This window comes from Nesoenas mayeri (assembly GCF_963082525.1).
Source record: "Nesoenas mayeri genome assembly, chromosome: 7".
NCBI classification, from domain to species: domain Eukaryota; kingdom Metazoa; phylum Chordata; class Aves; order Columbiformes; family Columbidae; genus Nesoenas; species Nesoenas mayeri.
The window spans coordinates 25,843,659-25,866,218 of NC_137551.1; the positions used below are offsets into that span (position 1 = coordinate 25,843,659).

Consider the following 22,560-nt stretch of genomic DNA (forward strand, 5'->3'; position numbering starts at 1 on the left):
CAGAATGATGCTTCCACTGATATAATTCAGGCAGAGCTGCTCTGGTTGCTCTAAGAGTTTCACCTACTTTGTATCATAAAGCACCTTAGGAAGCAGTGTGCAACACCAGCCATCTCAAGCTAAGAATGGAGATGTCAGTATTAAATATTACCACTTTGTTCCAAGACTGGTAGCTTCTCTTAGAAGCACTTCAGGTAACGTGACATATGAAGCAGAGTTTAAGTGCACTAAGCCACCTGCAAGCACCATGACAAACTTTTATGATGGCCAGTTCCCTGACAGGAAACAAAAGTAATGGGACATCTGAATTTCACCAGCAAAATCCCAGCAAATATTTAGCTGGGAAATTATGCTAAAGGTCAATAAAAAAGTGGGCCCTGAAGGGAAAAGGTACCTTTAACAACCATTCAAAGTATGAAAAAAGGCACTTCAAGAAGATCAAGGTGTAAATAACTGAAAGAGAAAACAGGCTTTTGAGTGGTCAGGTTTGTGGTGCCAGAGGAGCAACAAAATGCCAGCTGGTTTCAGGAACAGATGGCTGCGTGCACTGATCTGTCCTGCATGCCCATTCCAAACTTCCTTTCACTGGAAATACGAAGCTTACGCAAGGATAAATGCATCCTTCACGCAGCCTTTCTATACATCTTGCATCACAGTTCAAATGTTTTCCATTCACAAACAGCCCTACACGTATGTTATTATACACCAGTTATGCTGAATTTTAGGAAAAGAGAACAACTAATGGCACCTCATCTTTTCCAATCACATCTACTACAGTTCTCAATGAATAACTTTTCTCTGATGGGCTAATATATCCATTTTCTTACCATTCTTACTGCCATACCTCGCCTACTCCCTTTCCCTTAAACACAGCATTCACTGTATCTTAATTGAAAAGTCTTTCTTTTTTGCACCTCCCCTAGCTAAGAAAAGGAACCATGATACAAAGAGCTCTCATGCAGTATTTTCAGCATATGTCTGGACATTTATCACTTGAAGTTGCCAGAGCTAATTACATGGCAGGCATAGGTCATCCCAATGGAAAAGCCTCTTACTCGTATAGCAAAATGAACCCTTCAATCCTAGATAGCTCAGGACTCAAGAAATCATTTCCAACAAAGAAAAGCAGCAAATCTGAAAAGTCTACACTGAAGGACAGAAAAGCCTACCCCAAATACTTGCTTTCTGTATAGTTTTTGGGTTTTTTTTTTTGTAACTGTAATTTTTAACAAGAACTTTTCCTTGATTAACAATGAACAATCTCCTAAAAAAAACCTCAAACCCAAAGTTGTTCTCTTACTTACTTTGGCCACACAGTTTTCAGTCTTCATAGCAGTGCTTCCTAGACATACTGTTTCCTGGTTTAAGCACAGTCTGGCACAGCTGTTGTAGGTCTGCAGAAATATTAAAATGGTTATGAATAGAAGAGCACGATTTTCTTTCAGGCACTGCATTTTTGGCACAGGAACCCACAACAACTCTACTACATTTCCTTTTTCCTAAGGTGTAAATGTTTAGAACCAAATTAAACTAGTTTACAGCATGAGCCTATGTTGAGGGTACATGTCCTCTGAGAAGCTACGTATAACTTTACAGCTTTGAGATACAAAGAAAAAACAATATTTTTATCTTCTTTTACTTTGGAAAAGTAAAAAATTATCTGGTCTCAGTTGTTTGGTCTTTCACAAAACACTACATAACTGAGCAACTAAAGCAAGGTGATTTCTACATGCCAGGTCACAGTGTATGCCAAACGTTAACAAACATCCCCTGTCTTTGTCAGGTAAAAACACATGGGGACAGTACAAAGGTCATAATCAGAAAGGAGTAAGTGCAGACCACATCTTGCTTGTATTTAATCCTACCAATTTTGGAAAGCTTTTTCTTTCAAAGTAGAATGTCTTTTTTCTTTAATTCATACACTGTCCTGCCCAGAGGACCCTCAGCTGAGGCTGCAGATTTTGGAGTCTTTACAGAACACATTACTCATAGTCTTTCCCTTTTTTAAGGGCAGCATATGAATGGTACTTATGAAGTGTGCTTCCAATTACACTTTGGTTGGTCTAGCTATATAAGCTGAGATGCCTGAAGAACTCAGAAGAGGCTCTGCGCCTTCACTTTCAATACCTTTTTAATTACTACTTGATTAAGCTCACATTTTCGAGGAATATTAGGAGTAGTAACTAAGAGCTCCAGTATTGGATTAAAACCCCAGCGCCTGTCACCAGCTACAGAAAACTGCTCTCAAGCAAAAGTGGCAGCCCAAAAGCAAACATAAAGTTGCTTTGTTTCAAAAGAACTAAGTGGACCACAGAGAAGATGTTGCTACCTCAAATAGTTGTGTGGGGAAAACCCAAGAAGCATGTTGGAAGTTAACAAAATTAAACTTGCTACAAAGACATTTCCAAGAGCACTAAGTAAAACATAGTAACATTCATGATGTTTTTGAGATTGCCATAAGGGGAAGACACACAAAAATTTGTAGTGAACTGCCTGTCAGTTCTCTCCCTGTAATATTTGCTTGCAATCTCTGAAGATCCTCCTTTCAGGGCTTGCTACACATTCTATTTGTTCTATTTGAAACTAATTCAACCCAAACCTGCCGCAGGTTACAAAACCTGCAGGCGACACTGGCATTCTCAGGGCTCCTAAACCTCTTCCTCTGCTCCAAAGCTACGTCATCAGAGCCAGATTCCTCCAGTGCTAAGCACCAAACAAATGATCTCCCCTTTCTGCCCCTCTGCCACAGGGCTGCCTCTGCACAAGATGCAGTCAGCAGCAAGCCACAAGCAGAGAACACAGAGCAAAGGACGGCAGACACAACAATGCAAAGAGATTAGAAGGGGGCTATGCTGAGTGATAGGAGATAGACCCACAAAGCCAGTGTTCCTAATGGTTTCCAGCTCTGGAGGTCGGTAAGCACCAACTGATGGGAACTGAGTGTTTGCAATCAGTTTATAACATTATTCACCTAAATTCTTACGACCCTCATTAAACACTCCCTACTGGCCATCATGGGAAATCAGTATACTGGCTCAGCTGATCTGTATCAGTCCAGCACAGGACAGATACTCTTGTGGAAAATCAGGAAATTGCAGTCCTTTCCACCTTACTTCTTCATAGATCCTTTTAAACTTCATCCTGAAACAGAAACAAAAAGCAGTACAGAAGCCCCATCTTCCCTATTGCTTTAGCAGTTTGTGTTTTATTTGTCAGTGAGCTCTGTAACCAGAAAACAACCAGTGACAGTCAGGAATGCAGAATATCCTGGCTCCAGCAGATCTCCTTACAAGTTAGAACATCGATATCTGCTGCGACTAGCAGCCAGCTAGCAATTTCTGACTCTGGATCCAGACGGAGAAACCAAAAAATTCAAACACACGAATCCTTTCGAAGTGCCATGCAGACGAACAGTGTGCATCTTTCAGCAGGGGAGGTTCAGACTCAAACTGGGATTAGGTCGCAAGCAAACAGAAGCCTGATGGACTTAACTTAGCCTCTTGCAGATACTTGCCAACATCATAAACCCATCACTCTGGTATGCGCAGCACTTTCTCCTCAGAAGAAAGAGCAGAATGGCATAAACTACTATAAATCGTGGCTTAGATGCAGGAGCCCAACTGGTGGACAGAAAGTTGACACCATCTGCTTTGCACTGACGTTCAGATGATACCATGCAAACTTCATTTTCAAGCATCACGTTAGTTAAATTCAGCCAGATTCTGAAGGTGAAAAGCCATGAAGAGTTGATAGGATTCTTTGTTCATTATTTACATTTGTGTAATTTAACCCATTTAGCATAAATCTGTGCTTTCTTTCATTTGCAGTTTAATTCCTGAAATTCCAGTAGCAGTATTTCTACACACCTTATCCTCTACATACTGTAAATTTTTTGAGAAGCCCTGACTCAAAGAAACTGCTACTGCTAACTCCACTTTGCAGATGAAAAGCTCAGCCACAAAAACATGTACTGAAAGCAACAGGGAGCCTGTAGCTCTATGAACTGAACAAACTGAATTCAGATCTTGTCAGTCTTTTTCCTCCCAAGACAGGGATGAACAAACCTTGGTAGCAAGCCAGCTTTTTAAAAGCCAGGCTTACAACAGGCTTTCTCTCACATTTACAAATGGGAAAGTGACAATCCAAAACCACAATGTGAAATACTAAATGATAACTCTAAAAACCCTATAACTTTCTAAGAAGCAAGCAAGCTCACCACACCACTGTTCAAAAGTTGTGTAGATGACAGAATGCAGATACAAATAATTACTCCAATATGTTGCTTAATTTTTATTATTTTCATGCACACATTACATCTCAGTGTGAACAGCACCAACTGAACTTCTAGCATACTTGTTCATCAAATCCCACAATACCAGGACTAGCGACACTTGATGGAACTAGCGTAGTACAAATTAAAAGCAGATAAAATGAAACACTTCTTCACACAGCAGGCAGTGAACTCCTGGAGCTTGCTGCCCTAGGACACCGTGGAGAGAACATCAGAAAGTGGGAAAAGGGATTAAACAAACTCGTGGACAGCACATCCATAGAGTACTCGGCAGAGACACCCTCTAGACACCCCTAGCGCACCAGCAGTAGATGCTGCAGCAGCAGAAGGGGGATGGAGCACAGAGCAGCCAGACCTGCTCGTTCTCATTCACCAGCATCTTCCACTGACAGTGCTGGTGTCGGCACTGGAGGAGCAGACTCTGGGTCCGACTGACCTGGGCATTCCTGCACTCTCAATACCTCTCTGCCCTCAGACAACATGCCAAGGATACTTAAATCCCTCCTTCCCAACCTTTGCAGTGACAGAAAGGAGACCAGAACATGCTTTTATTGTGAGAATCAATTTTTGTACAGTAATTTTATTATGTAAAGATCTCTATACGTGCCAAATCACCAAATGACCATTTAGTCCTCCAGCAGCTCTTTCTTTCTCAGTAAAAGTAGTGGGAGAAAGAAAAAAATTAAAAGAGTATGTATAATGGATTCAACCCAACAGGATGCAGATTTGAGAAAAAAACATAGAGTGATCTTCAGTTCAGTGTCCATTACTATGTTTGCAAAGTTACAAAGTTCTTCTGTTCTTATTTTCACATTTTCAGAGAAGAATGCCTAATTAGCCTTGTGGGAGGGAGGAATAAATAGGATAAAGAAGATTCATGTGCATGTTCTACAATATGCTTTAAAAGGTTTAAAGCAAAACCACAGAAAAAAGCCTAGTTCTCCCTTAAAGTCTAGGGTAGGGGGGGGAAGAGGTAATGTCACTCTACTTAACAGCTCTCAATGGAAACGTATTGATAACGTTGCAGAGAAGCTGCATCTGGCTCATGAAGTTAAGTCATGAGAAGCTGAGAGAACGTATTATGAAGGCAGTACTATATGGCTGCCCTCTTCTAATGTTTCTCTGCGGGCAGCAGTTACTGGTTATTGTGAGACACAAGATTACTGCTGGACATGGAGATTTGATTTCATCTGGTATTGTTATATTTGTGTTCGTAGGCTAAGGGTTACTAGTGAACAGACCTAACTGAAAGCAGAATGAATGTCATACCATCAAATAATGCAGACCCATACATTTCCGATGAAACATTTGATGGTGTCTTGCACTACACTGCAACATCAGAGAAACTCCTTTCATTCATTCCAATGCCTATGGAAACACAGACCAACCTGGGAGAAAACCAAAACCAAACCCCAGAGAAGCAAAGCTCAACCTTTTTACGGATCTTACCTAATATGCACCAAAACTGTTTAAGTTTCTCTTCACCTTTCATCAAGATAAGAGGTTTCTTTGCCTTCTCCTTAAGTGGTAGCCTGGTTTAATGCCACAGGCAGATAGCTTTGTGTTGGAGTGCTTTAATATGTTTTTATATCGCATATAAAGCATGCAAACATAAACCAGTTTGTTGAAAACTACCCTCTTTGTGGAAGCTGGCTGTAATTCTAAGCAAGTTTTCAATTTTCACACTGCTGCTAGGGTAAAACATTTTAAAGAGTTTAATTTTTACAGTGGCTTCAATGACACGAGATTATCTAACAAAGTAATGGCTAATCAATAGAGGGTTTAGTTGTCAGGTGAAACATATAACACACTAAAAGGGATTGATTGCAAGGCTCCTCCTTATTTACTGGGAGGTATATATTTAAAATGACACAAACTTGTTACCAAGCTGCATTCTTTTAACCTTGCAAAAGCTGTTTGAGAACAGTGTTAAGCAGCCCTATAGCAAAACAAGATCTAATGAAAAAAAAACCCTACAAATATATGGCAGCACCAAATCATGTCAGAAGCAGGGGAACCACAAAGCTGTATTCACTCTCAGCCAAAGGCTTAAAATGCCTCAGAGACACTAGACTATGGTTCACTAAAGATAGAGCTGTATCTGATATCGTTCTGTGTCTTTGGTTACATTTTTCTTTTTAAAGAAAGTATGATCCTGCGCTTTGACATAAACACATAAACATTTCTACTCTTGTCGGCGTAACTCTGGACAAACACCAAATGCCAACCTGAAGCCTCGAACCCCAGGCAGAACCATGTGTGAGTATGCACGGCTTTTCCACCCACTGAAATCCAACTGAAATCTTTGGTCATTTATTCCGAGAATCCCCAGTCCCTGAGCAAAACTCCACATTTTAATAGAAGCTGCAACCCAGGAGTTCAATAAGATTTCCCCCCCAATAGTTAATAATTACATGATTTATCAGAGAAAGATAACACTAATAAAAACACAGCAAAAAGACAAACCTCATACACTCCCTTCAAGTCATTTTCAGGGAAAAGATTATTAAACTGTTCTTTTTGAACAAGGGCTTTTGTAGCTAAGCACAAATTGCCAAGCGGTTAGAAAAAAGTTATTAGACTCCGAAGAATTCAGCAGAAGTAGGAAGTTATATAAACAAATCACTCCAGTAGATTTGGAAGGATCGCTTTCATCTCACTTACAGTCTTAGGAGACTTGCATTAATTACCCTTTCAAGGTCTTTCACATGGACTATTTAAAATAAATGCAATTTATTTATTTATTTCAAATGAGGTGCTTCTTCTGAAAGAATTAAGTAATCTCAACGAATTTAAAAACGTTTTTATAAACAGGTAATTAAAAAGACTAGAATTAAGTCAAGCTGTAAGACATTCCCCAGGATTCACTGTGATTATATTCTTAAGATAAAATTTTTGTTATTCCTAGACCAGCCTTGGGAAGGGTAGTCTCCACGGAAAGTTATAAGACAAAGTAAAGACTAGCCAAACAAAAACTGTATCATTTACAGGATTTTCCCTAAAGCACAGTTTGTCATATTGCAATTACACCTTGCTGACTGTGAAATCCAGAGTCCTTAATATTGCCACTAGAGGGAAGACGTGTCTCAACACATGGCAATGGTAGTTGGGGAGTGGGTTTTCTTGAGCAATTACCATAACAAAGCTCCCTTGGCTGTGTGTACCTTCTAATTACTCAGTACAATTAAAATGACTTACCTAAAAAAAATGGGGGGAAAAAAAGGTTCCTAAAACAAAAAAACCTCAAGACAATGCAAACAAAAAGCCTGACTCCAATTTGCCTCTTATCTCAAATGACATTAAAGCTGAAGATCTTTTTTCCTCATCCATCAATGCACGGGGAAGGAACAAAAAAAAGAGTATGCCACAATGCCCAAACACCGCAGGGTTGTTTAGAAAAGTAAAAGCATTAAAACAAACAAAAACAAAGAGCAAGGAGAACTACATCTCTTGTTAAGGAAAAGAAGCTAAAAAAAAAAAAAAAGAAAAAGGAAATGTCGTGGTATTTAGCCATCTGGTAGCTGCTTGAAAACAAATTGTCCTCAAAAGAGCAGAAATACAGTATGTCTTCTCTCAGTTCACTGGCTTATGAATCAGACTTTTTTTTTCCTTTTTTTTTTAAATACAGGCACAGTAACGTTAGACTTCTGTGCTGCTGCTGCTTTCACTTCCTTCTTGTCCCACTGTGCAAAGATAACCATGGTCATTCCAATCAGATCCGGTTATTCCAACTTTGATGCATTATCCGCAAGTCTTTCAGGACACATCTCGTTGGGTTCATTGTTCAAAATCTCTCAGCATCTTTTTTTTTTTTCCTGACAGAGCTACTTGCTGATTTTTAAACCCTTAAATCTTTCATTTTATAAGGCCCGTCATTAAGGGAAGATGGCAGCCAAGTGATTTTTCTTTCCATTGACAATTTGTGACATTTTTCCAGCAGCGTGCAAGGTGTTGAAAACCTGGCAGCTGTTACCTCCCGGGATGAAGCTCCTTTTTTATCCTCCCTTGACAGTTTAACTCAGTGGGTCAGCACCTTTAAAGACTGCAAAGTACCACTGAAGTGGATGGAGGCTTGAATTACTGCTCCCTCCCTAATCAATGTAAACCCTCACTGCAGGTGAAACTCTTCATCTATAGAGGTGCATGGGGGAGGAAAATGTAATGCCCTGAGCCAGATGGTTTTCATCTTGTTTTTTTAAAGAAGAAAGGAACAAGCTAACAAGGGGACAGCTACTTTGTTAGCTTCTTGGCCTCTCTCATGGCTTTGGATCCCCAGGGTTCCAGCCACACAAGAGAAAGAATACAGAAAAACATAAACACTTAAAGAAATATAACTAGGGGGCTGGCAACATGCTGCTTTCAAAGAGTTGAGAGCTCTGTTCAGCACTTTATTTATCACTGCCCACGTTCTTCGGATGGTAAGTGGACATGGACACAAAGGGCAGGGGGGAGCAGACAACACTTGCAATTTACTCAATTACAGAGGAATGCAGAAATGTGGTGGAGTGACAGATTCCTATTAGTACTAATGCTGAAAGAGCCCAGTGGCCCTTCTGTGACAAGGCAGCATTCCCATTGTAACTTAGACTCTGGTACAACCCACCTTGACTAGTTTTTTAACACGCATTAAGTGTTGCAGAGGCATAGAAATTATTTTTGTTTCATTGTTTGAGAATAAAAAATAATCAGAAAGAATAATCTCAAAAGTATGAATAAGGATGTACTTCTAGCGATTTCAGGAGACTTTTCAAGAGCATAAAAGATGAGGTAACCAGGATAACTTTACAGACCAGGTATGTCCTGCCTTGGCCAGCCCTCCGACAGAAAGTGATTTTGAACTGTGGTGTCTTCCCCAGGCAGAGGGAGAGAGGGGGAGCTGAGGGACCCTCACTGCCTCTCCACCACTCAAAAAGACAGTTTCAACTTTGCACCACAGAAATACTTTGGAGAAAAGAAATACGCCTGGAGAGGAGCCCTAAACAGCGGGATGAGGCTACCAGCTGGAATTAAAACAGTTGACGCTTGCTACTTTTTGTCTTCCCTTTGCCCTACCTTCTCTAACCGCTTTCTGTTTTTTACAGTTTACTTGTGTATTTGTTGTAAACTCTTAAGATCAGACTGTGCCTATTTTAACTTTGCAGTAGCGCCTCAAGCATGTTTTAGGTGCTACATGTAATTTTACAAAATGATCTCAAATCTGTAAGAGTGAATTGAGGTAATATTCTATGCCAAAATGGTAAGAGGGAAAATTCTTGAAAATGCTAAGGGGCCTGTTTGAATGGGGTAACAGACAGGGCTTTTTTTCCCCCGGACTTCCATCTGGAAGCTTACAGAAAGACAGCAGAGTCCAATGTGAGGTTTGCAGGAGGCACGGTGGGGCAGCCTCGCCGCTGCCAGCATTTCCCCACAAGGCACCTTCGCCCACAGACAAACCACAGCGGCAAAAGGCACTTCATTATTGTTCCACCAAAGAGAAGGGAGGGAAAGGTTTTAAACAACCTGCATTGTGGCCATCTTCTTTAAAAACCAGCAGGGTAATCAAGTTCAGGGCAGCTCCGGACAGCTGCCCTGTGACCTATTCATGTTGACCCCCGCTATTCATCACTTTCCCTAGGACTATGAGGGCAAGCTCCTGGGGAGTGACCACCACAATAGACAGATACGAGCCAACAATAATACGGTTCCTGCAAAAAAAACAGATGGCACTGCAATAAATTTACAAATCTGCATTCATGACTCTGTTAAAAACACCCAGAAGCTAAAAGGCTGGAGGGGCCCCCAGAGAGCTTCCCCTTCCCAGTTTCTAAAGGCCAGCTCTCTACCCAAGACTATTGAGCTTGTGTTCTTCATAAATGAAGAATGGAGACATAGCCCTTAAAATAACAAATGCCTGACCTAATCAATCTAGTGTTTGGGTCTAACGCTAAATGATAGACACTGAAAACTAATTATGTTTTTTGGCAAGGAAGTTGAATTAAAATGGAAACACACAGGTTAAAAAGGCACTGAAGCATTTGTGAGTCCCTTTGAAAGGGCGGCACACACACGCTCACACGCGGGGCTTGAAACAGCAACCTGATTCAATAACTCATGTATTTATTTTTAAAATGAATCAGATTAGTCCCATGTGTGACCTGCCGGTCCATCTGTATAAGCTGGACTTAATGGGCACTCTTCTCGCACTTACTTCAGTTTGAAGTATGAGAGAGATAAATTTAGTTTAATTTTCAACAGATCAAGCTATCCATTTTCCAAATGGACCATCTGGATCAGCCTATTAAAATTAATTTATAACTTTGCAGTGTGAAAATTCGTTTGTTAGCTTAAATAAAGTTGCCAAAAACTTTTGCCACTTGTCATTGTTTTTTCTGAAGTCTGTTTTCATACTACGATTTTTCAGTTTACCCCTTCAAAATTTAATTTTGTCAGATCAAGCACTTCTCAAGAACCAAACATTTGCATCCTTACTTCAAAGTCTGTCACAGCTTACATCTTTTCACTGTTCCAGCTAACACTGTCAAGTTCATTGCCCCTTCTGTTTTCTTTCCCAGTGCTGATCTCCACTCTCTCCTGCCTTGCTGCCCCTCAGGCACTGAAGAGTGGCTGTGCCTTCACTTCCAGCACACCAAGGATACAGCTTCACTTGCAGAGATTTCTGAAGACATGCTTTTCCAAGAACCATTTTAATCAACACAAGAATTCTATTTCTCCTAGTAAGAGCTCCACAGCACTGAACAATGGGGGTCCTTCAGCCCCTGCTTACAACTTACAATGGATACTTAAGCATCCATTACATCTTCTTATTATCTCCACCTTCTGATATGTCTGTTCCAAAATCCCACCTGAGAAAAACACAGATGGCTGAGGCTGCATACCAGCACAGCAAACAAGGCAAGAAAAGGTAATGCACCTTTACTTAAACTTGTCAGCAGTTGAACATGCCAAGACATCATCCTTCCCCTGAAGTGGTCTGATGCAACTCATTAATTTCCTAAAACTAACCAAGAAGTACTAAATATGTGGACACTTTCACTAGAAAGACCATTTAGGCAAACAGACTTCCCCTTCTCCCCACATACACATATTAAATTCTTCTGTGCATGTAGGTCCATGTTCCCCAATAACGAAATTTTAACATCAGTGTCTTACAGGAGGGAAAGAAAATATGAAATTATACACTCAATATTTACCAAGTTAGCAAAGTTAGCATCTTTCTATTAAGGTACTACTACTGAACTCAGCACTTTCTGTGTAGTACTGCTTTGCCAGCATTTGCAGCTCAGATCTTTTAGGTTTCACGAAGTACGGATAGATGTAAGACAGGGTAGCCACCCTGCTTATTTCCCTTTGGAGATGTAGATCTTTCCAGTAAGTATCACTCTGCTCATTGATTTTGAGTATATAGGCACATGGCTGCATATGCATCTGATTTCTGCACCTGGAGCTGGAAATCTCTCTAATGCTTCTCATCTGTCACTAATAGAGAAGAGGAGCAATCTGAGCTTCTGAAATGCTCTGACAACTTCTGTTTATGCCTATGTAAAGAACCAAAATTCCTTCTATGACAGGCACAAAATCGTGGTCCGCCATCTCCTATGATCTAGACAAGAAGGCACTTGCTTTAAGACTACAGCTTGAACTTGGCTACAAACACTGTTTTCAACACAAAAGGCTCCAGATAGCAATCAGATGAGCCACGGATTTTGTCCTGCATCTGTCACTGTAAAGACTGAACACAAAGATAGAGACTGATACAATATCTGAACAATATAAAGAAACAGAGATAACCATCTTTGTCATAAACAATGTCCATGTGAATTACTTCCAATATGAAATATCTGGACAGTACAATTGTTTTTTCAGGTGTATTCTTGATATCTAGGCACCTTGGTTACAATGAATTGTGGGCCTGTGGGAAAGACAGCTTTTCCTGCACACTAAGAATACCTCTGCAGATTGAAAGATAACAGAAGGGAAACTCAGGAAACTTTACCTTCTTGAACTGTATAATATTGTTTCTCAATATTTGTGTTCTTAACCAATAATCATGAGGAAGGACTCAGTGCACTGAGAAGGCATACAAGACAGGCAACTTGTGTTCCTTTTGACTTAACATCTCTTACAATGAACTTTTTCTTGGAGAAGAGGCATAAGCCTTTTCTTGTTGAACCTGAAGGCTTACCATCAATAAGGTAACTCTAAGATGAAAAAAAAACAAAAACCAGTTTTCTGGTGTGCTGGGCACCTTGCTGGCTATCTTGGGGATACACAGTAGGAACGAGGTAGCTTTGCCCTCTTGTTCTAGCTCTTGTTGCTTATTGCTGAATGCCAGAAACGTTTTAACTTTGGTGTAACATATCTAACGAATTCTACAAGCAATATCTGGGACCCCATTCATGATCCTACCATACTGCCTCCTGTCTAAAAGACTTACACGGACTACATCTGTTAGATGGACCTTAGCCACAGGCAGTCCTTCATATGACATCTACTCCCACAAAATCAAGCACTCTCAATACATTATTAAAAAAACCCAAACAAACAAACAAAACAAACAAACAAAAAACCCCACCACTCCTCAAAAAACCAACTTTGAGCACAAACATGCAGTATGAAAAAGATATTCCATTCTTTACCATGGTTTTGAACCACAATTCTCTTGGAAATAACAGCTGTGGGGAAGTATATTACCATCCTATTCCTCTGCCTGAGACTGCTGCTCCTGTAGCTGAGATGCAGCAGGAAATGTGCTGACTCCTCAGCAGCTGCAACGTGTGGCCTGGGGTGTTCAGTTAAGTCACCTTCATCAGTGCTTTTAGTCTGATGCACCAGGCAGCAAACTTGGGCAGCTGAGGCACAGACACATTTTTGTTTCTGCTGCTTGAAGGTTGCAATGGGAAGAAAGAGCAAGGTGCTATGTAAAGCAGGATCTGGAATTACTATCTCCAACTTAAGTCCCCCAGAAATCACAATCTAAGCCCCCTTTGTTGACCATGGGGATTAAAAAAGTGATTCTTTTGAAGTTTGCTTTACTATATGTAAAAGGCAAAGGGATTATATTTTATTAGCCCATCCCTTCTCCTTTCTCCCCATTGGTAATGTATACAAGTGGAGAAGAAACAAAAGCAGGTAATTATTCAGGTTATTAACCTCAACACCACCTTCAGAGGTGATGAAAAGCTTAGTTGTTCTAGAACACTTTGAGGTTCTTGAACACATGATCTGACACAAGGCAAAATATACTACAAAGACGACAGGAAAGATTATGGAAGAAAAGGCTGAAGAGGTCTTGATGAAACCCACATGGGGAAAGGTAAAACTAGAGAGTCACAGCTGACTTCACTATGCAGAAGTCTAGATTTCTTTAGAAAGAGTTATCAGACTCTCCTGAAAGCTAAATCTATGTGACTGATTTTCCTGGGTACAATGTGACTTGTTCAGACTTCAAAGTAGAAAAGAAAATGCCAGGAGCACAAGTAAGACTTCAGCTTCCAGAAGCATTTAAGGATTCAAATAGCTAGAAAGTTTTATTGCATTTTTAAAGAGACTGATCACATACCTGTCTAAGTGAATTCTTCTCGGGAATGATCTTCCTAGGGGGCTCATCATTATTACAGTCTTCTCTCTCAGAGGAGTTCTGTGAAAGAAAGTAAGCTTTAATTCAGTTCTTATCCCTAATATCACTCTGTGAGGAGAAAAGACACAGAATATTTGTACTACACAGCCTGTAGTATTTTACACATGCATATACCGGAAGGTAACTTGTACTTTCAAGCCAAACAGCTTGTTATAGCAGAGAAAGAATTTCTCCTCCTCAACACAGCAATGCAGTACTGTGCAGGTATATATTGAAGAAGCCTGTACTTTGGGGATTTATTCTGAAACTAGCAATAACAGCCACTTTGAAAAGCTGAAATGGTGTCTGGATCAGCTTGGCAACACCAGTGCTCCTGAACGCCCCAGAATAACTATTTAAAACAGCGGAACCTGTTGAAAACAAAAGGTTGTTAAGGGGTGCAAATGTTGTTTTCTGTGCCCCCTATGCTTTTAATCTGCCTAAAAATTACTAATTGCACTGAGCCTGCTTGGCTGTCAAAAATCATAGACAAGTGATGACACAGCTGAATTCTGGCAAAATAGGTTGTCAGGTAATCCTTAAAATTTTTCTTTTCTTGTGTAGGTACCATATGATATTATGGGTATGTTTTTCACTCCCGCACCCTGACTCTACATACATGTACAATTTCTAGAAAGACTGATGCTCCAAAACTTAAGCCGCCACTTCCAAAAGAAAGAGCATCAGTAAGACAAAAGAAGGCGAACAAGAAGAAATAAGGGGGCTTCTCCAGCATAAGTAAGAAGTCTCCACCAGGAGATTTTCATCCTGTTAACCTCATGATTAAAACCAATTATGACTTGCTTTACAGAATGGTTCAGGTATGAAGGGACCTCTGGAGATCATCTAATCCAACCCACCTGCTAAAACAGGTTCACCTAGAGTAGATTGCATGGGAATGTCTCCAAGCAGGTCTTGAGTGTCTCCAGAGGAGACTTTAGGGTAAAGATGAGCTATAGTTTATCTCACGACATGCACAGTCTGTAGCAAACAAGTGGTTAAAAACTGCTGGGTACGTGGGGGGAATCCTGTCCTCACTGCCAAAGTCAGCGACTCTGGGAGCCAGTGTTCCTTCGCACAGGTTCAGCCACTGTGCTGACAGAGTAATGACAACAAGCTCTGGGGGAATCCCACACACACATCTAAAATCAGTTTGATCACCACAGTATTCATAGCCTTAGGCCACATTCCCAGGCATTCAGTAGTGAGCAACTAAACAGGTTTTAAAGAGATACAGAAAAACTGCTTAGGGAGAGCTCTGCCAGGAAAAGGGTGGTTTTCCAGTTACTTGCAGAAAAGCTCAGGAGTGTGTATTTTAAGGCAGAAGTTTGCATTCTGGACCTCTCCCCCTTATCCCCCAAATAACCTGTCCTTCACTGAGCACAGCTCTGCTGGGTTTCTTGCAGAGCCAGCTTCCAGCACAACACCTCAGGAGGCAGAAGTGGCATCTGTTGGCGAAAGGGGAGCCGGGCTCTGGGAAGAGCCTGCGCGGCAGAGCCGGTGTCAGAGGAGCCGTGTGCCGGCCGCAGCGCTGCCTGAGCCGGCACCATCCTGGCAGCTTGGTGATGGGGAAGAAAAGGTACAGGCAGGAGGCAGGGCAAGGGGAGAAGCTGTCAGCTGAGAAATGGCAGAGAAGGGGGAAAAAACAAAACAAAACAATACCCCACACACAAAAAAAACCACCACACCCCCACACCACCCCCAACAACAACAAACGAACAAAAAACAAACAAAACACAAAACCAAACTGAAAAACAAACCAAAACAAACAAACAAAAAAAAGAACAAAAACCAAAACCCAACAAACAATGTCAACAAAAAAGCAAACAAAAAACCCCAAACAACAACAACAACAAAATACCCTACCTGAGATGTAAAAAATTTGTAGGGAAGACTCTGTACAAATCAAGACTTGCAGATCAACTACCGATTTTTGAGGTTTTGTTTTTATTTTTTTAAACAAGATACAGAACCTGCAAGGCACCATGACATCTGGGATGCTGTAACCAGGGTTTTATAATGGAAATCAATCCTAAACAGGCCTGATGAATTGCTGTAAGAGGTCAGTTTCTAAAAGTTTTCATACGAAGTCCCAGCCAGGATCAAGTTATTTCATTAAATCCAGCTTAGAAGGAACTGTGATCGTAAAAACATACAAGCAGATCTCCAAAAAGGAAGGCCAAGCATTAAAGCTGTTCTTTTCTGGTCATGAAATACAGTTCAGTAAGTGGTTAATTCAAGTAAGGATTTTAACTTTTGTGCAAGAAGCATAAGAACCCAAGGTCACTCACTACACGTTTCCAGGAACTGCATTTTGCTGCAGGGGGTGGGGGGGAGGGGGTTGTTGACTATTTCCGGATGCTTTTTCAACATCCACCCCCTTCTCTACAAAAACTGCCAAAATTATTTCCCCTTCCAAATAATCTTTCTACAACAGCGAAATCTTGCATTCTTCTCGCCTTTCAAAGTCATTCAGGATCCTCCCTCAAAACAACATCAAAAAGCAGGAAAATCAGTGGTGCTGGCAAACTGTCAGCCCTTATTTTGAAATTCCTAGTTATCACAAAGCATCAAGTTATCTACTTTTTCTTTAAGCTGAGTATCTAATTTTAAGAGCAAGCAGAGGACCATTTTGCATTCATTATCTTTATAGGTGGCAAGGCTAAGAGGTTGGCTGAACAAAGACCAGACAAAGACTGCCAAGTGCATATGGTGGTTCACAGCTTGGCGTCTCACCATTCTCCAGCACCAACACAGCAGCTCCGATAGCAGACTATTAAAGAGGAGCGCTGCTCATGCACTTTTGTCGGCAAGTAAGTTACGCTTGGTGAAGACAGAATGACTGGAAAGCATTACACTTAAGAAAAAGCACAGATGTTTATAACTCCTGCTCATTTCTCAGGAATAGGAAACCCATCAATCCAGGTGCAGGTACAAGACCCTGCATATTTCAGGACTAACTGTAGCTGCGTGGAAGTGAATTTCACTTGATAGGGCAACACTTAGCCATGGCCATGGGAAGACCATAGTGTAATCAACTGAAACGGTACATCTATATATTTCTCCTTGCTGAACAAGGTGGGAGGAGGGATAAACATGTGCGAGGTCAGAATAAGGTTTGCTTAGGCAGGACTTCAGCGATGTCTGCCTCTCTTGCGGCTGAGAGCAAAGGGAGGAACCGCTCTGAGCACCCTCTCGTGGTTACTGAAACGCACGTCTCGGGCACAGACCTGGAAAGAAGCATTTGGTATCCAGACGGTAAGTTGCGTGTACTCACTGGGAATATTAAAGATTTGCAGTGACTGTGCTTGATACATAGTAGAAGAGAGATGGAATTTGTTAGGGTGAAAGAAGTGAAGAAAACCAGTGCATACAGAAAGCTGAACAACCATACAAACTCCCTTACATCAGGGAAAATGTTTAAATCCCGCAGGCAAGCTTTTCTTCATAGACTAAAGCCAGACTGGCCAAAAGTGCCTGTGCTTGCATGCAGGGGTCTCTCCTTTTGAACAACTAAAAGCAAGATAAGATGAGAAGTGCTGAAGTCTCCGAAGCACAAATTGATCAGTCTTGGTGAGATAAATACTACCCCCGCTTTCCACAGACAGGTAAAATGTTTTGTTGTTGTGGGGTTGTCTGTCTGTTTTACGTGCACAAGGTCACACAATGACAGTGGGAACCTTGGGAAGAGAAGCCAGGAAACCCAATCTCACAATTCTTGTCACCTTCACAATTTCTCTCTAGCAGGAGGTTCCTGCGAAGCAGCTCTGTCCTCCATAGCTCATTTTTCCTAAAATGGCTACTGGCTTTTAAACCTGATTTGCATGTAAAACTTCAGCCTGTAATTAACAGAATATAAGTCCATGGCAGGTTGTCTTAAAGACTACTACAAAATTATTACCATTTAACTCTTCCCATGAAGCCTCTTCCGCCACTAAACACAACATGCTACAATGCATACGAAATCCCTAGACTGAGGTGTCTGACAGGAGATGACATGCGGCATTTTGTGTACACAGCCCAGCAAAACACTGCTGGGAACGAGATACAATACAGGGAGAAATGCACTCCCAGGGACTACCAATTGGGCAGAGCTACCTTTAGTACCGCCTCGCTCGTCGTGCTGGAAATCGAGCCCCTGCCAACTGGGGGAGGATTTCTTTGGTGCGGTTCTGCCCTGCGCTAATTATACAAGAGTACAGACGCAGCCTTTTTCCAAGCATGGGGAGGTGGGGGTGCGGGAGAAGCGTGTGTCTATGCGGAGAGCACAACTATTTTTTATGCTTTCAAATTCTTAATCCTGTTTGGAGCTGTCAGTGGGGGTTAATGGAAGCCTTGGATAGGAGAATTCCAATCTGGTTGGCAGATGGATAGGTTGGTTATAGCTGCATAACTATGTCTTGCCTGCAGGCACAATTCAGAACACTGTTAAAGCAATATAAAGTCTCTGTCAAGCTGAACCATTTGGATCAGTAGCAAGGAGAAATAATAATAAAAAAAAGGAGTTCATTTCTGGGCCTTGCGCGTTTATGCTAGTATGCAGAAACTGATTAATTGTCATCGTGTGCTGGTCTGCTATACGTCAGATTTCTACTTCTGGAGTAGATTTTGCATGCTAATATAATCATTCTCCCTCTTGAGACATTAGCAAATAATCAAATGAAAAACAGGATCATAATTTACTGAGATTCGGGCAATTCTCTATGCAAATTTGACTTGTTATTGCTGCTGCCTCGTTAATCTGAATGCCTTTGACAAACTCCTTTGATTTATGAACTCATGACAACTCCAATGTGTATATATTTTGCTAGATTGACATTATCATTAAGAGTGGGTGGACTGAGCTCACATGAATGGCTGATTTTATTCGCTGGTGTCTGCTGCTCAACAGCTGAGCATCTCCTTCTCACAAAGCCCCTGAGCACCAGGCTCTTCCCATCTACCCATCCATTCATCATCTCGATGTTAATTGGCCCAGGCTTTAAGCAAATTTTCAACACAATTTAAAGGCACGATGACACTGATTACTGACCCTCTGCCATACGGTGCCTATTGATTAACCTGACAGAGATGATGAGCTTGAGGGAAACTAGGTGTGTGCGGACCTCAGGGAGGGGAAGTATATATATATATATATATATATATGTTGTTTATGTAGTCAAAACACTTGTCATTATCCCAAAGGCCAGAATTTGTGCTGCACTGGCCCTTAAAACACACTATTGCTTTAAACACCTGCATCCAATACAGAAAATGCTTGCTTGCTGTGGAAAAATGATTACAAATTGATGTCATGTGCAGTCTGTATTTTAATCGAGTTCCCTGATAAATAGACCCCCTCAAGCCAATCAAGTTCTGCTCTAGCCATTGCGTGCATGTACACCAGGTTGAACAGAAGCCGGGGCAGGGTGTGTTTTTAGTGGTATCAGCAGATCCAACCACATGTAGGAAATCTACTTGGGTATTTCAGGTCTCTAAGCAAATAATACAGTGGGAACACAGTGTCCAAACAGTTACAGTAAATGTTTCAAGGGCAAACTGGATGCCACATGTAGCTCAGTATTTCTGTTGCCACACTAAAACAGATGCTTTAGCACACACTGGTGGAAATTACGCATTTCCGCTTTTCCAGTGCAAACTGTTGATATGACCTGACCCTCAAGCTCCTAAGTGCACTGAGTGAATGCAGCATTTTATCAGAGCTTGAAAATAACCTACATCCTCTCTCATGTTTCTTTAAGCGTCCCTGTGCTGCACTTGGTCCTCCTCACCAAGGACAGAGGGGCACTGTCTCAGCCAAGGGAGAGCCACTGAATAAAGTAGGTACATCAGCATTCTGCTGGCAAACTGGCGCCATATGAAAGGAAGAGGAAGCAGAAGGCCTGTCTAACCCCCACCCAGCCCCAGGTTAAGTCTGTCACTCAACGCACACTGCTCTTCCCTCCCAGTTCAAACCAGCAGTCAGGATGCTTCTCTTGTTTAGGAGGGCTTGGGGAAGTCAGGGGGATGGGGGTTGCCCCAAGATGCTACGAAGTCAGCTGTCTTCTAATCTGCATCAACTGCTTGCAGGAAACAGGACTAAGAATCATTGGGTAAAAGAATAGAGAAATTAGCTGTGATTGCCGTGTCAGCCAGAGTGGACTGAAAAAGGGAGAGGGATGGAGAGAGGAGAGAAAATGAGAGAGATGTGTGGAAATAAGTGCCAGTCTAAGACTAGAGGCACATATAAGCCTTATGTTCCCTTTCCAATAACCTTTGTAAGTGATAGATGAGTCCAAGTCCATTGTTATCGTTAAGGGACTGTCAGCATCCTGATTTTATAAATGCTGTCTGTCAGTTTATAAATATCTCAGCCATTTCAAACAGTGCTAGGATGAATCTTGGCATAGCCAATGTCAGCCTGAAAACAGTATTACCGTTAAAAAAAAAACACGTCCAACATCCACTAAAAGCATTTAAGGATAGCTTCTCCTTTTTCTCCTATCATGAGAACTGAAACATTCAAATTCGTGCTTATTTGGCTAGTCACTACGACACATAAAAGCGACCCTTAACATTGGTAATGTTCTTTGAGAAAAACAGCTATGAAAGCTGCAAGTTTGAAGGCAATTCTCTGCCTGTTTGGTAGATAAAACAAAAATGACAGCTGTAACACACAGGGAGATCCACAGCAATGAAAATGCAGAGATAAGTATCAGACCCCATTCCTCCTTGGCATTTGCTGCTCTGAACATTCACTGAGATTAGTTCCTTTCAGAGAACACCATAAATTGCAATGTGTAGGCACAAGGGGGTGACTTCAGCCCAGAATGAAGGCACAGACAAGTTTCCAAGCTCTTACAAGTTTAAAGTTAAATGGTACTTTCGCAAGGGGTTTATGGCTTAGCACCAGAATGATGGAAGAAGAGGGCAGAGAAACTCAAGCCTGCCTTGCAGTGACCAGTATCAGAAAAGGAAAGAGAATAAGCTAAACTGGCCTTCTAGCTCAATGCCTGCTCTGCAGGCTGGTATGGACATGTGTTACCATGATTATATATCTATTATCTTGGTTGCTGCACAAAATCCTGGCTTTTTTTTTTCCTCCAATACATCTATAAACTCCCCATGACAAGGACTTCTCCACTCCCACCCCAAACATTCATGTAACACCTAAAGAAATGAAGTTCAAATTTATGCCCAAGCAGCTCCTATAAACTAAATAGCTACTATAAACAAAATTCTTAAAATTGAAGCTCTGACAGCAGCAAAAATGGAAAAGTACAACACCGCCCCTCCAACAGGACACATACATGTGTGTTCACAGTTTGGTCTGCATCTGTGTTAATGCCACTCATGATAACAAAAGTTTCAAGAACCCTTTCTGCAGTGGAAAACCAGGAGAAGATTCTAGTTTTCACGTGTTGAATGGACCCTTGGTATTTTCCTTATTTTTCATTCAAATCAATCATTAGAAAAATGCACATTTTCAAAGTAATGAGACTTGACAATGGAGCTTCATGACATCAAGAAGAGTTTCAAGTTATTTAACTTATCAATTACAAGCTGGTTATAAGGGCAAGTTAAGGGTGTTTGGGAGTCTTAGCATTACCAGAACAGTAAATTTAGTTTAATGTTAACATACCAAAAGCCAGCATAAATACAAAAGACTTGATGAGCAGATACATTTTGAAGAGCACGAATCCAGTTGCAGTTAAAAAATAAACAGAAATGCAGGTGCTGGGAACAAGCCATTTAGGGCAGTTTTAGAAAGCTAGCTTCACTTCATACACATTTCTCAAGTGGGAGTGAGAGCAACGGAGAAAGATAGAAAGAGAAAATATGGCTAATGAGAACAGCCTTTCCACGTTCCCTAGGAAGCAGCCCTGCTTAACATCTCTGTTCTGTGAATTTAAGAGAGTCAGCAGTGGTAAATTTGTTTTTAATATTCAAGCTTTCAAGCCTTGCAAGCTAGTTGGCCAATGGCCCTTTCTATTCCAATGTTTTTTGGCGCCTTATTTACACAAGCATTACATCCGGAGAGCCTTTGAATATAATTTCACATGGATTAAGGGAAGAACATTTGCTTCTGCTAATCAGGACATCTGGTTATTTTTGTAACTCACAGACATCTGCATTAGGCAGTTTGACTGCCCCATTCCTCATAACAAGGTTAGAGCTTAAGAAGCCTCAAGGACCTCTAGTTGCATTTTATTATCTGCATTTTTTTCACAGGCAAGTCTGTTTCAGAATTTCTTTTCCTAAATAGCACAAATCGATCAGCACCCTCACAGGTATACATATGCTTTTACAAATAGTGCTTTCTATGCCTGATTTTATAGCGTACATCTTGTACTCCGAGATTTTATAGTAGTTCAAAGCTATCTACATCTTTTTAAGGAACAGAAAGCACATATTCCCAAAAAGCGTGGATGAAAGCATCCAATTAACCTTATGATACACATAATATAGATACACTTCTAAACATTCAACTAGGCCACTTATATAAGACTGGTGTGAGGACTTGTTCCGAATCTTATTATCACTGCGCTTTGGTTTGGCTGTTACTAGTGACTTATCCTGCATATCTGCTCCCCACACTGAACAAAGCAGTCTTCTTCCCTTTCTGTACCTCAGAAAAACCTTAAAGATTTCTCCGATCTTTTAAATTCTCACT

At 41.1% G+C, this 22,560-nt stretch overlaps 1 protein-coding gene across 11 annotated transcripts in view; it reads right to left on the reverse strand.

The window, feature by feature from the left end:
* Positions 1 to 22,560, reverse strand: part of BTRC (beta-transducin repeat containing E3 ubiquitin protein ligase) — a 114,848-nt gene that overhangs the window by 52,222 nt on the left and 40,066 nt on the right. For 8 of the 11 annotated variants that reach the window (XM_080348198.1, XM_080348197.1, XM_080348196.1 and 5 more), the window contains 2 exons: positions 13,851 to 13,928; positions 1,305 to 1,394 (listed from right to left, as the gene is read on the reverse strand). In XM_080348198.1, the coding sequence (XP_080204324.1) occupies positions 1,305 to 1,394; positions 13,851 to 13,928 (168 nt within the window). Of the gene's footprint in view, positions 1 to 394; positions 454 to 1,304; positions 1,395 to 13,850; positions 13,929 to 22,560 lie in introns of those variants that run through there. The other 3 variants (XM_080348190.1, XM_080348194.1, XM_080348191.1) reach the window with 2 other exon arrangements.